We start from the raw sequence: 16722 nt of genomic DNA on the forward strand, positions 1-16722 counted from the left end.
CTTTTATGTAAAAACAAAAAAATACAACAGTTTAAGAGTTTGTATCAATTTTATCAAAATGGAAGAAGAAAAAAATTGCCATTTGAATGGAATTTTTTAGGTTTCCAGAGAGTTCCACTTCTCTAATAAACAGTAATATCTGTCGTTTAACACAAGGTTTCCCAACCAGGGGTATGTGTACCCCAGGGAGAACTTCTGTTGTTGCCAGGGGGTACGTGGAAAGATTGTAGAGCTCTACTGCTGTAATTTGAACATTTACAAATTATGATTTGGTAAAAAAAAAAAGAATATATCCAGATATTAACATTAAGTCAATTGTAACACCACATGTTGCAATTGGTTAGTTAGTTAGCAAGCGAGCACAGAAGTTTAAACAGATAGCTAAAAGTAATGGCTAAACAGCTCAAATGATTACTTATAAGTAATGTACTGGATACATGTTTGAATTAGTTAGCTAAGAAGCTACATCCATAGTTAGCTAAGAACCGTTAGTGGATAAATTGTTGAAATATTCAGCTTCACTCTAAGTAGTAGTAGCCTAGTAGTAGTAATCCTGACCAAACCAACCTTAATATTGACAGTTCAATTTTATGAAAACTTGTTTTGTATAAGGAATAGTGTTATACATTTGGAACATACATTGCGAATCGATGAAGGGGTACGTGAGTTCATCTGACAGGGCTGTGGGGGTACCTCGGACCAAAAAGGTTGGGAAGCACTGGTTTAACACATCTGTTGAAGTTCGAGCACACATCATAGTCTTCTTGATCCATCAGAGCAGGTTCCCATCACTGGCCCGAAAACAGAGAGAACAATATCTATCAAGCTGTAGTTTCCAGATTATAAATATGATGCCCTACAGTGGGGCAGACTGTGATGATCTTGTGACTATTGCCGCACTTAGTTGGCGTTCTCTTCCAGAGTAATAATGCCTGATGTCCTTAGCCTGAAGCCTACCGAGGGTGCCACTCTTAGGACGTGGACGTTCTCTCTTCATGAGGCCAGAAGGCTTTGACAAAGGGGATAATACACCCAGGCGGCTTTTGTCCTCCAACGTTTCATTGCCTAGTCTGAAGAAAATTGAAAAAAGACAGGTAGCACAGAAAACAATTGAAACATCAAAATCAGGGAAAATGTATAATACCTATAATAAAAAAAATAATAAAAAAAAGTGAGAACTAATCATTGCACAAAGATCAGGGCCTATTTTTCCAATCTTTGAACTGCAACAGCCACCTGAGCATTTAACAGAGATAATGACTGACAAAGAGAGAGTGCTCAAGACAGTTCAAAGCAGAGGTGCAACGATTAATTGATTAGTTGTCAACTATTCAATTATTTTGATAATCGGTTAATCAGTTTGAGTCATTTTTTTATAAGAAGATTTCTCTGATTCCAGCTTGTTAAATGTGAATATGTTCTAGCTTCTTCTCTCCTCTGTGACAGTAAACTGAATATCTTTGAGTTGTGGACAAAACACAAGACATTTGAGGACGTCATCTTAGGCTTTTGGAAACACTGATCCACATTTTTCACCATGTTTTGACATTTTTATAGATCAAACAACTAATCGATAAAAAAAATATCGACGGATTACTCAACTATGAAAATAATTGTTAGTTGCAGCCCTAGTTCAAAGGGAACTTACCCGTTTCTTCTCAGGTCTGTTCCCTTCAGAACAGGCACAAATAAATTGCCGCGTGGTTCAATTTCTCTCCGGGGAATGTCCGGGGTGAGATCTCTCTGGTTCTGCTCTCCGAGTGTTATACATTTCAACAGGGACAAACCCACTGAATAAACGACAAAATCAGATAATAAAGCTGAAGAGGTGAGTTTAGCTAGCAGTGATGCAACTCATAATAATTACAGTTTCCTATATCAGTGTATGTGTGCATATGAAACCTTCGGAGGAGTCTTCTTCCTGTTCCTCATTTAGTGGTTTGGTCATGTCTGCGTGTGACGGGGAGGAATCCTCAGGCACAAAGTCACGTTCTGAGGCCAGTGAAGAGTTTCTGAATATATGCCTGGCGTCGACCTCGTCAGTGGTGAAACTTGACAGCAAGCGCTTTCTTGGAAACATATCCGGGATCATCTTGACGTACGTGGATGAGGGAGACCTAACAAAGAAGAGACATAACACTTGAATGAACATGAATTGGAACATACCTCAACATGCAGTTATCTACGGTCTATTGACAGGGATACAATGTCTCTGTGAGGCTTACCTGTGGAGCGCTTTAAGGGAAGGTGGCAGCCCTAAAAGATGGAGACAAGTTTCACTACTAAAGAGCTACAGAAACTTTAAATGAATTCAGTTCTATCTTAAACTGCTGTACATGCAGACAAACCTCTGTAGACTTTGTAGGAGACGAAGGATTGTTGGGGGCAGCGCTGCTGTTGCTGGCTGGAATGTAGGATGGGATTTGGAGATGGTGGAAGGAGAGCACTCAGGTGCAGCAGCTGAGAGGAGCACCTCCACTGTCCTGTATACATCTCCAGGTCATCTGTGAACATAAGCCAAGAAAATTATACGTTGCGAGTGTATTCAAATCTGCCTTATATTTGGAAGTCAAAAGGCAATTACAGCACTACATTGATGATAGTGGTGAATTAAACAGTGAGGGTGTGAAAATAAATGTTACCTGTGTACGTGCTGAGATGTGGACATGCTTTCACCCTGTGATGCGGGTATGCACCTTTCATGTTTCCGTCCTAAAACACAGAAAATAGCCCCAAATCCAAGTCAAAATTACAGATTGAAGTGGGTATGTGAGTGAGTGACTAAATGTATGATGTCACTGGCCAATAATGTGTGCTGATGATCTAACAGGTGGTGAGGACAAGGTGATTTTGTGAGAGAATTAAGGATCATCTCTACCTTGACCGGCTCGCAGCCCTGCCACAGAGTCACCTGAGTGACCTCCCCAGGGTGAGTGGAGGGAGGCGGGATCTCTGCTTTTCTTATCAGACCTTTTGCCTTCACAAAGACCGAAATATTGAAAGGAACAGGTCAGAAAATCTTCTCACTTCCCTGGCTCCTGTCTCCCAAACATATCCACACTCTCTCAACGTCATACCTGCCATTTCGTCCTGTGTCTTCCGACAGTTCTCTCTTGGATGATCTCTTTAACTGTGTCCTCATGGGGCAGGTTGGACTCCTGCAAAGACCTTTCGCTAATCAGTCTTGTTAAAAGTCAGTAACTAGACAAGGGTGTGCACATGATAGATTGTTGTGTGTGTGTAATTTATTTATATGTTGTGTATGCTGTGCACAAGGGGTGTCAGTGGAATGGTTGGAGGGAACTGTGAATTATAGGGTGTTTGGGGAGAAGGTGTCAATGTTTACTGTATGTATGGATGTAAATTTGTGAGGCCCTGTACAGACTGTGAAAACAAATTTCCCCAGTGGACAATAAAGACTATCTATAGATCCATATACAAGAGTCATGCAAGCATTGCTCCGGTGTGCACTAATTAGTGGTTAATGTAGTCTCTTACGATATTTTTTAAGCTGCTTTGCAGGACCTTTGGCTGTGTGTTATTCTTCACGCTCTCTGGTCGCAGCGTGTCCCTCTCTTTACAACTCCTCAAGCGTTTCTTTTTCTTCTTCACTGTTTGCTGTGGAGGAGAACAAGAGCCTGAGGTAAACTGATACAAGGGAAGACCCGTTTCAAAACGGCTTTTCACAAAGTGATCCAGATTTGATATTAACCCTTACGAGGAAAATAAAGCAGTCGTGATGAAAACAGAGTAGATTTAGGTCAGTGTACCTGTGGCTGGGCAGTTTGTGGCTGGTGCAGTAAATGAACTGGGAGTCCATCAGAATCAGAACTATTTGAACCACTGGTGCTGTGAAAGCAAATAAGAAACATTCACACTCAAGCTGAATGAGAGCACATTGAAATATCTCATATTGCCCCAGTCTGGTTTGCATGTGTATTTAAGATAATAAATAACTATATCACCTGGTTTCCAGGTCAGACACAGAGAAGTTACAGTCGGTGCCCAAATCTTTGCCCAGCCTCTCTCTGACCTCCTTTGTCAACAACGCTGCCAGCTCTGTCAGACAGTAAGTGGTCTGAAATAAAATTCAAATAACAATAAAAAAAAAAACAGCTACACACACACACACACACACACACACACACACACACACGAGAGGATGGATACCGGGGTTCGGACAGATATTTAGAAATGATGTTCGGGTCGGGCTCGGTCACATCAGCGCGATAAGGCATTAAACATTTTAAATTTAAAAAAACTGATTATGTAGGTGCGCGCCTGTGTTAAAGGAGAATTCCGGCCAATTTTTACGTTAATCTTGATCGCTATAGCTACGCGAGTACTTTCGATACAAAAAAAAAAAACCGACCCGAATGAGTGCAGGTAACACGGAGAAGCTGCAGCTACGTACTATAAGCGTCCACTGAGCTAAAACGGCAGTGGTTGGGGCAAGTTTGAGAGTGCCTTTGTGCCTCTTAACAGGCACAAAATGCAATTAATATGTCTGTGCCACATGAACAGGGCCCTTACGTGTCAACAAGATGCGTTTTCAACTCAGACATTGTTTAAATTCACCTACCCTGGTCCCTGTCTCGATCCTGCCGGTAGCTAGCTTGCCCTGCTAGCTGATAGCCGTTAGCTGCTAGCTGCCATCCGGTGAGTGTATTCAGACAGGCTTCTGTAATAATCATCCCAATAACAATCCACAGAGTGGCGGTGGTGTGGCAATGTCCTCCAGAGGACAGGTCATGTCACGTCTTGAAGTGTATTCCCCCCTAAAAAAAACAGTAGTGTGGTAGTAGCTGCTATCTGCCCTCCGGTGAGTGTGTACCAAAGAATTTCTAATAAGGGAACAAGTGTCACTCTCTCGTTACTTCCGGCTTCTGAACCGGTTGCAGTTCCACCAGAGTTCCATATAGGGGGCGCTCACAGGCCAGTGCAGAATGAATGGAGGTCTATGGAGCTATACCCCTCAAAATCCACTTTTCTCAGGATATAATTTTTTTGTCTAGTAATTTGAATGTTGCATTCGAAAGGGGAGGCTAAGAAAATACACACTGCTGGGTGTTAGATTTTTTTTAAAGTGGCTTTTTTGTTCTAAAAAGCCTTTTAAAATGTCAATGACGTCATACACATATACGGCCAGAGATACTGCTTTACGGCAAGCTCTGAGTCGCTTCCTTTGTTCTCTCGAAGCATCGACAACACAGCTGACAGGTTAGGCTCTCCCTGTCAATACACATGCTAGAAAGAGGTTTGCTAATGTTTTAAAGACCACGCCGAAATATTCACTCTGACATTCTGGTTCTGCTTTGGATGCCGTCAAGCGGGATCTCCGATCGTAATCAGTCCTTCACTGACCAATCAGCATTCATTAGCAGAATGCTAGCGTGTTATGGGCAACAACGACTCAACCTGTAAGAAATCAAAAGGACACAAGTACTCGTTCATTCAACTTTTGACCTATAATCCATGTTGAACTTGCAAAAACTACAATCAAATCTGAGATTTCTCAACGACAATCAGGCGAAAGAGACAAATTTAGCCGTCTAGCTCCATAGAGTCCCTGCAGCACTGGACCGCAATCACCCCCAGTGGAACTGCAACCAAATTCGGTACAATGGGGCTGAATAGGGAGTGGAACGGCTTTCCGTAGACGGGCTTTGGTGTGTACAGCCAGATAGCCGTTAGCTGTTAGCTGCTAGCTGCCATCCGGTGAGTGTATTCAGCCAGGCTTCTGTGATAATCATCCCAATAAAAATCCACGGAGCGCCCGGTGGTCTGGTGGATGTCCTGCATAGGACAGATCATGCCTTCGCAGTGAAAGGTTTAGATTATTTCCCCCTCAAAATAGGTAATTGAGCACTGTAGTGGTTATGACCATATCAGTGACTATGTAACTACATGGAAACGGGATAAACGATGCCTGTGGCTTGCACAGTAATAGCGTTACTGAAGCTTAGCTGTAGCATCGCACTGTCTCCTGGGAATTCAGTTGTAGCAGGAAAAGGTAAACAGTAGTGTGCAGATTGGAGCGTAGTGTGTGAAGAGCGGAGTTGTTTATAAGGGAAGAAGCTTGGAGTAACGTAACTATGGAGATTATAGCAGATATACAACACACGGAAGAGCCTTTTGAGTTTGATGGTTGTCCTTTATTTGAACCCGAGTATACAGACAAAGAACTAGCCTCACAAGAGTTGGAAAGAACGAGACAGAGGGGAAACAGGCAGATGAACTTGATGCTCCAAACGCAAGCTAAAGCTAGCCTTCAGTAACTGGAGGACATAGCCACACCACTGCCGCTATTGGGATGATTATCACAAAAGCCTGGCTGAATACACTCACCAGACGGCAGCTAGCAGCTAACGGCTAACGGCTATCTGGCTGTACACACTCACCGGAGGGCAGCTAGCAGCTAACAGCTCCTACCGCACTACTATTTATTTTAGGGGGGAATACACTTCAAGATGTGACATGACCTGTCCTCTGGAGGACATATCCACACCACCACCGCTCCGTGGATTGTTATTGGGATGATTATTACAGAAGCCTGTCTGAATACACTCACTGGACAGCAGCTAGCAGCTAACGGCTATCAGCTGGCAGGGCAAGCTAGCTACCGGCAGGATTGATACAAGGACCAGGGTAGGTGAATTTAAACAATGTCTGAGTTGAAAACGCATCTTGTTGACACGTAAGGGCCCTGTTCATGTGGCACAGACATATTAATTGCATTTTGTGTCTGTTAAGAGGCACAAAGGCACTCTCAAACTTGCCCCAACCACTGCCGTTTTAGCCCAGTGGACGCTTATAGTACGTAGCTGCAGCTTCTCCGTGTTACCTGCACTCATTCGGGTCGGGGTTTTTTCTATTGAAAGTACTCGCGTAGCTATAGCGATCAAGATTAACGTAAAAATTGGCCGGAATTCTCCTTTAATGTGCGCTTGTTACCCCGTGTGCGCTGATGCGCTCATTTGTTGACATTTCCGAAAGCCTTCCTACAGTTGTTTAATAAAAGCGGGCTTTCCACACAAACAAACGTATGATCTGCACTCTAACACACACACATTTATACATTTCTATTTAAATTATAGACATACTGCTTTATCTCTCACCTTTGTCGGATCTGGGTCACAGTAGTCCAGCAGGGTGTCACAAAAGTAAAAGCCGAGGGACTTCAGGTCTTGAGTAGTAAAATGTGTTCCTCTCCTGTCGCCTAACATTCAAAGACATGGTAGATCCTCATATAAGAGACATCTAAGCACGCGCACGCGCGCGCGCGCACACACACACACACACACACACACACACACACACACACAAAAGTCTAAACTCACCCAGAGTGGAGCCTCCAAAGGTGGCCTCCATAGTGTAGCTGTTTTTGATGCCTAGTCTCCACATGGCGATTCGTCCTGTTCCCTCTTTGCCCTTCTGCACCCGAAACTTACAACTCTTAAAGGAGAACTAACGAAGAGAGTGACGTAGATGATTGAGTTGAAATGCTGAGTATGCACAAATAAATACGAAGAAAGAAACACTGCCTCTGAAACATGGTCAATATTTGTGTAACAGATGGGTGACTGTTGTATAAGCGTGGTGTCATGATGTAAATAGAAGCCCTATGTTACTCAGACTAAATGTAGGTTTGAAAGCGTTTTTCAAAAACAGTGACTTTACCTTATTACTGGCATTCTTGCTCATCATTAGTGGAAAGATTCTCTCGTGCAGCTTTAGCGAAGCATCGCCACGGTTGTTACAACCGTACATGAACACGTTGTTTTTACGGTTGTGGCCATGAAAGTCACAGTAAAGAACTACATCTGTCTCAGCCATCAGCCTGGGGGAAAATATATCATTATAGGGCCAGTTTATGGCATCATCACAATCTTTCTGGCATTCAGCCATTTTCTAACCTGTTTAGACTACTATACCATCGGATCTGGTTAAAAGAAATGTGCCTTTATGTACAGATAAAGTCCAACTAAGTCTACAGCTGGACTGCTTTCTCCCATAAAGTTAGTGATCAAATGCAGACTAAATAACCCATCTGTGTTCAATGCATAAAGACTTGCAATGAGTTTTCATGTGTCTGTTTGTTTATTTTGTTCTCACATCTTCATCTTAATCCCAATCCGTCAGAGACTACAGTCTGATCATTTTCTGTTCTATGTATGCTTTAAGAGTAATGAATAAAATAGCCTTTGTAACATCTGACCTGTATTGTTAGCAATTTACTGGAAAAACAGACACATTACTGTATACACACATTTAGAAATGAAAAAACATTGCTGAATTTCTACTAAATTGCAAAAGGCCATTAAATACAAATTCTTTAATATGCAGTGTGTTTAATGGGTTTGTTGATGCACGTGTACTGTCATACCTTTCCACCATGTTTCGGGTGTGCCACACACAGGGGAAAGAATCCCTGAGCAATGTCTTGTAATATCTGTTGAGGTCCCTGCCTGCCAGAGAGCAGCGGTAATTACCCACTACCACACCATCTGGGTTCAGCATTGGCACCACCTGCAGCAACACAAATCCAAGAAAACAAAAAACAAAGTCCAGGACAAAAACAGTGTTCAATAGCAGTATATAGCATTACAACATAATATAAACCTCAACACTACCTCACTAAAGTAATGCTCATGATAATACTGTAAGACAGATGGGAGGCTATGAGCTTGAGATCCCTCACCTTAAAAACAAAAGTGTCCCTGAGTAGCTGAGCATCTTCCGAGTCCCCGAGCAGGAAGTCTAGGAACCCTTCCATCATCCAGGATCCGTTGGTTTCCCCAGGGTGCACTCGGGCCGTCACCACCACAGCCTTTTTTTTCCTGCCCTGCACTCTGCTGCCCCCCCGGGACGTTATTGTCACCACATACACCGCATTCCCAGCGAGGCTGTGGCACAGCACCCGCAGTGTGCAGTAAGATGCAACTGCTGCGTTGGAAGAAATGCGCCTAAGGTAGCGCTGCAGGTGGGAATAGGTGTAGGGGTAGCAGTGGGCCAAGTAGCAGGTGTCTGAGTCATAAGGGAACTGGAGAGTCCAGGTGAGTGAGTACAGGGCGATTGTGTCGCTGTTGTTGTCCTTTGTATTCTAAACAGAGACAGAGATAATGGTTGTTAAGAGAGATCCTGCTTCTTCAATTATAACTGCAATTTAGTAAAGAACTACAGAAGTTTCTACATCATTTAATTTACTTAATACAGATCTCGTACTTCATTTTACCACCAACCATTTCCCAAAGCACACCATACGTTTTAGACTTATTTCAGTTCATGGCACTTGAGTGCAAACATCAACCTGCAGAGTTAACATCTGAATGCTGACTTCACTCAATTTATGAAATGTCTAGATGAATGGTGGCTGCCAAAGTAAAAATGGTATTCCAGTTTATATGAAGCAGGGGAAGTTTTTCCTTCGCTGTTCCTCTCTTTCAATTTGACGTTTAAGTCTTCTTTCATTGTCTGTTCATTTACTACACATCACTGTGGACAGGTTGTAGCATATAGTATTTTTTATTATTATTTTGATTAAGGGAATTATCTGGACAATATCAATTATTTCATCATTCATTTTTGGACAGCAACACTACTTTATTACTAGTGAAGGCCATTTGATTTCAACTACAGTCAATGTTGTCCGTTTGTTCCCTTGCTTACGGCAAGATGGACTCACTCACGGGACTTCCTTTACCTGCACTACCATGCAGTGAAAACCTTTTTCAAAATGTCTGCAAATTCTGTTTTATTCTATACTCGCATAAACTGAAAATGACAACTGCTGGGGAAAAAATAAAATAAAAATTGGGCTAGAAAATTACAGTTTACTATCAAAAGCCAGTCGAGACACCATTTTCATCTTATGTCAGAAAGTTCACCTACCTGATTGTTGTTACGGTAGTATCTGATATGGGAGCCAGTGCGTTGCCATCCAATTCCTTTGTCGTTGGCAGCCCTCTCAGAGTAGAGGAGTGGTCTCATACCCTGTGAATACAGGCTGCTGCTCTTCATCAAGTTGATGATGGTGAAGCGGTAGGTCACTCCAGCCTTCATGTTCCTGACCCTGAAGTAAAACCACTGTGTGTGCTTTCTGGTGTACATGTCTGTGCGCAGGGTGAGCTCATAGTCATAGACACCCCTGAACAGAAGAAAATGGGGGGGTTAACTTAACCTGGAGCCACAGTAAGAACTAACAGGAGTGAAAATATACAGTAATGGGTGAAAAGCTGCAACAATTAATCAGTAGATTAGACTGCAGAGACTTACACTTGCACAGCCTTCTGAAGGTTCCCACTCTCAAAGCGTGACTCAAACTCAAGGGTGAAGTCTCTCTGACCGTCATAAGAAGTGGCGCTCTTAATGGGCCCCCTGCTTCCTCCAACCCGGGAGCAGGTGAAATAGGGACGCTTAGTGGCTTTAAAGAGTGAGAACAACATGAAGGTGTGCGAGTGAATATCAACAGCTAAAATATGTTGAAACGTTCAATAAACATGCACTGGCATTGTATATCAGGGTAGGGTATATCATATTTATCTAGAAAATGATTAATAATAATAATAACTTTTATTTATATAGCGCCTTTCATGAAACCCAAGGACACTTTTTTGTTTTTTAAATGTGCAGGGATGTAGCATTTTGAATATCTGCAGGGAGGGTGTACCAGAGGGATGGGGCTGCAACACTAAAAATAATATCTAGGATAGCACAGCTGAGGGAAGACACTACCCAATGGCCCACCACAATTCCCATTATTGTATTTTAAACAGTAAGCAAGACTTGTACATTGTTATACAGCACTTATATCGTAATTAAATAAAATCTACATCTTGAAGCACTAAGGAGTTAGGCTGGGTCCTCACTAGTATACAAATGTTTGCAGTAAGATGCCCTCAAATTCAAACAGGGAAACATGTAGCGTGAAGTAACTCAAAGTATTAGGTTCCTTGTGTTCAGAAGAATCTGTTGACAACACTGGGATGGCATAATACACCGCATAGCCATACATGTAACCTGGTGGTACAACAACAAAAAAGGCCTTAGGTGTCATAAGTTACCATGGTCAATGCAGTACACCACTTTCTCCCTCTGCTCTCCTGCTGGCATGGGTGTCCTCTCATGTCCTGTGGGCTGGTAGAAAGGCTCCGGCTCTGGGGGGTCCCACTCTACAACACACACTCTCTTGGTGTCATTACATGTCGACAGTAACAGCAAAAGGGCCCCGTTTAATTCATTTACATTTTGTTACTTCTTTATTTAAGACTGGATATGTTTTGCCAGAAGCATCTGCTCAAAATGTCCACTCATTGCCTACTCTTCGGCTGATTAACACCATTGATAAGCCTTTGTGCAAATCAGTAATATACCTAGTAACATAATGGTTTCAATACAATTTAAAATTACCTATGTGATGGATGATGTCGCTGTTGACCTCACATTCTATGGGCCAACGAGGGCGGAACATGGATGGGAAGTTAACCAGGTCCAGCGGTGCCCTGAGACTCAAAGTAGGTCGGCCACCATCAAAGCCAATGAGCAGCTGCCTGGTCCGCAGAGTCTGACTAAGGTTTATAGATACTGAGTGGAGACATGAATCACACCTTCAACGAGTGGTCTTTTTATGCTCACTGATGCACTATGGATATCCATTTTTAATCAGGTCTGCTGCTCCCTTCCCTCACCTAGACCACCCAAGCTTGTTAATTTAAGAAGGGATTATGCTGCACCTGCTTGTTTTAATTATCTCAATCACAAAAGAGCTTCTTTAATATATAATGATCTGGAAAACCTGTACAGTAGGAATTCACACTCCACATCAAACATGAGACAGTAGTTGAACAGCAACAGGTCGAGACCACATCTTTGTGGTAAAGTTACCAATTTCAAATGCACATTTTAGGCAACAGTTAGGCTAAATGCACACAGTACATATGTGAAAACAGCTTACACTGCCTCCTCCCTGCTAATTCCTCATCATCTTCCTCTGTGTTAGAGTCATTGGTGTCCGATTTGTCCAACTGGTGGGTATTCCACCAATTCCTGATAGCAGAGACAGCCATGGTTGGGGTTTTCTCTGCGTGGTTGGAAAATGTAAGTAATCAATGTATACTTATTACCAATCTGATGCCCCGTGTATCAACTACTGCAAAGATGAATTATGCTATCATCATGAACCAATCAGATATTTGAAGCCAATTCCATTTTCTCACAGAATATCCGCTATAAACACATTTGACTCGTATAGAAATGCTAGTTATAGAACAGATTAGGTTAATCTTACAAAACACGTATAGGATTGAAATGTATTGGAATTAACATACACCTAATGATCAAACAAACCAATGTTGGACTGAGACATTTTTAGGATATTGTCCAATAAGGTTATGATGATGACGACATGTATCTGTAGCTCGTATTCAAAATATAACCTGAGTAAATTCACAAGAAAGACAAAAAACATGTTGGAGAAAACTCACGTGAGGTGTTTAGGGTGTAATTTCTCACAGGCACATTCGGCTGCCTTTCTGCTCAAAGTAAAACGCCAGAGAAAGTCTTCTTTTTGCCATTCAGTGCGCCGTTATAAAGTAAACTTATCACGTTACAGTTTACCAGTAGTGTTAGCTCGAACACAACAGCTCATAAAGCAGTAACGTTACAATGTCCGTCTTCAGCACAGGTCCGGCGTCCCGGTATTTCTGCATAAACTCAGCAGGTTAAATCCACCTTTTGAGACCACTCGGTCGCCATTACCACGTTCGCGAATCACTTACGTCAACGTTACTTGTATTTTCTTGTTTTGCTAACATTTTCTTTGGCTTCTTCTAGCTAACGTTACTGCTAACGCGCCGCTCTCAACTTGTACAACGATATTGTTTTTAAAATATGTATCAATGCCTGGCAGCCACTTACATTTCAGTTAGCTAGCTACACAACGTAAACTTTTTTTTCATGAACATAATAGCAAAAAGCAAATTTAGCGGCTACTACGCGTGGAAGTAGTACCCTCACGAAGTAAGTGACGTTGCCAAGCAATCGTGCGTCTCCAACAACACCGCGGTTGCCATGGAGATGCCCTGCCATTGACGCAGTTCACTAGTGACAATGTGGGGATGGCGTTAAAGATTAAGCATGATAAAACTGCAGTCCAACAGTGTCATGCTATGTATGCAATTAATTTATCATTAGGATTACTTGCCACTGTACTATTACTACTACACATGCTTTAAAAAAGAAATACATACCTTGTAAAAGACAAAGCAAAAGACAAAACAAAAACAGGTGCATTTGGAAAAACAGTTTAATAACTTTTTACAAAATGTACAAGTTCAGTGACATTCCTTCCCCTTCCAAAACATGGCTTATCCCATTATACATTATATGTACAGAGTTGTAAAAATGCTGAATAAAATAGACAATCCCTCCAAACAAACTGTGGTGGTCATCTACAGGGGTCTATAAAAAAAATGGTGATGTATTTCTGATGAACTCAAGAATTTTGGCACATTTACAATAGTGGCAAAAAAACCCAAAAAAAACAACAACACAAAAAAGGACAATCAAACCCCTCTTCTGAATGGCCTGCCATGTAGGGGCCTCTAACTGTCTCCATCATGAACAAGTAAAATGGTAAAGGAAGTCCATAGATCCTTAAACAGAAATTAAGCTGGGGTAGGAGGACCTTATAGTTATGGTTGGAGTGGATTTAAAAAAAAAAAGAAGGAAAAGTTGACCGCGTTAACGTGACTGATGTTACGTGCTATTCGCCATCTTCCGTTTCTTCAGTCGTTCCCGCCAGTTATCAGGAAGTGCCTCAAAGTTGGCATTCTTTGAAGCTTTCCCTCTGTAGAATTAAGAACAGTGAAGGGTTACCAAGATGGAAAAATATCAGAAGAAACAGAGAGAACTTAATGAAACCGTGTAGCTACATCCTTATATCTTCATCATAACTAAACTAAAAACTTTAGTCGATTCAAACAAACGTACGTCATGAGCTGCTGTTGCTTCCAGTCCTCGATAAACTTTTTGTTAAGCAGATCTCGGTCCTCGTCACTGGAGCTGCTCTTCTCTTCTTCATCCAACTCCTTCTGGATGCTCTGCCACTTCATCACCAGAGAAGGCATTTTGATCTTGCTCTTCTTGGACTATAGTCATAGGAAGAGAAAAAAAAATATATATATACTTCAGGTCTTTTGTATTTGATATTTAAGCATTGGATTAGAAGGACAGCTTGACTGTGTAGACTTATCAAGTATGAAAAATCAATCCAGAAGGTTTACAATTGAAAAAAATATGATTAATGTATTATTGGTATTAAAACTAGTGCTGTCAAACGATTAAAATATTTAATCGCGATTAATCGCATTAATGTCACAGTTAACTCGCAATTAATTGCACATTTTTATCTATTCTAAATGTCCCTTGATTTCTTTTTGTCCCATTATTTTTTCTCATTTTAATGCTCTTAACATGGAAAAGTGGATCGGCTTGCTTTGTTTTTTTTATTGAAAACAACATTGGCATACTGTAGTGTTCAATTGCACACTAACATTCCCACTTGGAGCAAATAATAATTTTTCTAACGTTACTAGTTGTTGCAACAGCATGTGGAAAAAAACTACGAAGTTTGCTAGGCCAAAAAGAACGTTAATCTCGCGATAAAAAACAAATTGACACCGTTAAAATGGGTTTGCGTTAACGCCGTTAACGCGTTTAACTGACAGCACTAATTAAAACACTTTTTTTTTTCTTCTAACTTATCTACTGCCCTCCTTTGACACTTGATGTAATAGGTTAACTGCAATGCTAACCTTATCCTTTTTGGCTTTCTTGGTCTTGTCTGTGGGCAGAGGTTTGGCTCCAGGAGGTTCAACGGGCGGCTGGGATGGTGGCAGTGGTGGTTGAGGAGGTAGGGCCGGGATAGGGGGGGCAGGGGGCTCACAAGGGACCAAAAGAGCAGGGACAGCCGGCATGCCCCAGTAGGCAGTCGCTGACATTAGAGGAGCTGCAGACAAAGAGAAACCTTATTGAGGTTGATTACATGTTTGAAATGCAATCCCTTAAACCTAAATTGTGTAATTTTTTTAGTCGATTCTTAGCAAAAACCCCTTTGTTCTTTCACAAATATGTGCTCATTCATGTGTAATTACTTCCACCAACTAATCAAAGTCTTCTCGTAAGCGTAGAATCTGCCATTTAGAATCATTCAGAATACATACTAGTGAGTCGCTCGAATGACGGACAGCCATGTAGCGCCTCCATCTTTAAAATACATTAGCCAAAGAGGGACATACCTCCGCCTTTAGCGCTTTTAAACTCAGTGGCACCGTGACGAATGCCAGGGGGAGATTACTCGCCAGGGAGGCGAAAAAGAGAATTAAAATGACAACGCGACAGGACAGGCAAAGCAACAAGACCAATTGGAGTGGCTAGAACAGCTGCGTGTAAACGATGGAGAGAGCTAATTTCGGGTTCGGCCACCGTAGGAGTTGAAATGCGCTTGGGATGGGAAGGGCTAGAAATTAATATTCAGTTGGTTGTCATGCACAATTTCACCACTAGATGGGAGAAATTCTTACACAATGTAGCTTTAACTTAAGCACTGTCTTAGTGAGGCGTTACACTGGTGTCTGGTGTGCCTTTACTCAGTATGAACATAAATCCTGTATCGTTACTATTTTTATACCTGCACCTCCTTGCGAATGTTCAGTGTTTGGACACCATGATTGGGCTCTAGACATGTAATCTTGTTTACACATGCATTTTTGCTACTGATATTAATACACAGTATAATGTAACTGCAGATGTTGTGTAGTGATATCTGTTTACCTGCACTGATAGCAGACTGGGTGTAGATAATGGGACTGCTGCCAATAGTAATGGCTTTATTCAGCTGACTGGCTTTACGTTTCTGACCCTTCCCCAATGGGCCCGATGACTCCACGATCTGTGAGTGACAATAAATATAACATAAGTTAAAAGCTGATCCTCCTCCTTTATTCACAATTTACACATCTTGCATTATCCAGTATACTGATCAAAGAAAAAAAAAAAAAAAAAAAAAAAAGATTACTCCCATACCTTCATGCTAGCAGTGCCTGGAGGTAAAGGAGGCCTCCCACTGCCGTCTTCCTCCGTTCCAGGGGCTGGAGGCTCCCCGTCATTATCATCGTCCATCTCCATCTCCACCTCCATGATCTCCTCATCGCTGTCAGGAGGGGGAGGAGGTGGAGGTGGCGAGCCTGGGGGGAGAGGTGGAGGCGGGGGGTTGTTGGAAGGCGGAGGTGGGCTTTCAGGAAGAGGAGGTTGAGATGGGGAACAGAGAGACGATGGAGGTGGTGGTGGGGCAGCCATTGTAAAAGTAGACAATCCTGTTTAAAAAAGTGATAACATGGGGAGATTAGGGAGGTTGGCATTATGTCACATAGTATGCACTTAATACAGCACAACAATATTTACTGAATGTATACTCTTTATTCTTCTGAAGTCACTAAAGAAGACACTTAACAGACAGGTCTAAGGAGCAGCGACCGTAGTAATAGACTCACCTGTGACCCCACCAGCAGTTGCAGACGATGTTTTGGCGTCCCCTGGACTGGAAATCTGTGTCTGGGCACCTTGGCTGCCTTTCAGGCCCTCCTCCTTGTCCTCCTCTTTTGGGAAATCCCACTGGGAGGCACTGGTCCGGTCGTTCACATAGAAATACCGCCTGTGCTCTCT

The 16722-nt window shown here is 42.1% G+C and overlaps 2 protein-coding genes across 3 annotated transcripts in view; both read right to left on the reverse strand.

The window, feature by feature from the left end:
• Positions 1-30: 30 nt before the first annotated feature.
• On the reverse strand, positions 31-12065 carry agbl2 (AGBL carboxypeptidase 2). The gene is made up of 21 exons (XM_078257585.1): positions 11954-12065; positions 11410-11583; positions 11064-11171; positions 10276-10423; positions 9892-10147; positions 8702-9103; positions 8387-8529; positions 7681-7840; positions 7341-7467; positions 7119-7219; positions 3966-4078; positions 3771-3849; positions 3499-3618; positions 3078-3158; positions 2879-2977; positions 2643-2712; positions 2349-2504; positions 2226-2256; positions 1903-2117; positions 1649-1790; positions 31-1070 (listed from the first exon to the last, which is right to left on the reverse strand). Exons 1-21 carry the CDS (start codon positions 12063-12065, stop codon positions 857-859), a joined length of 3051 nt encoding a protein of 1016 aa, XP_078113711.1. The 3' UTR covers positions 31-856.
• A 1220-nt stretch (positions 12066-13285) lies between these two features.
• Positions 13286-16722, reverse strand: part of fnbp4 (formin binding protein 4) — an 11819-nt gene continuing 8382 nt past the window's right edge. For both annotated transcript variants that reach the window (XM_078257588.1, XM_078257587.1), the window contains exons 12-17: positions 16551-16720; positions 16084-16373; positions 15832-15949; positions 14814-15007; positions 13990-14147; positions 13286-13846 (exon numbers count right to left, since the gene is read on the reverse strand). In XM_078257588.1, coding sequence (XP_078113714.1) covers positions 13756-13846; positions 13990-14147; positions 14814-15007; positions 15832-15949; positions 16084-16373; positions 16551-16720 — 1021 coding nt within the window. In that variant the 3' untranslated portion in view covers positions 13286-13755. The remainder of the gene's footprint in view (positions 13847-13989; positions 14148-14813; positions 15008-15831; positions 15950-16083; positions 16374-16550; positions 16721-16722) is intronic.

The sequence above is a fragment of the Sander vitreus genome, chromosome 8 (assembly GCF_031162955.1).
Source record: "Sander vitreus isolate 19-12246 chromosome 8, sanVit1, whole genome shotgun sequence".
Classification (NCBI taxonomy): domain Eukaryota; kingdom Metazoa; phylum Chordata; class Actinopteri; order Perciformes; family Percidae; genus Sander; species Sander vitreus.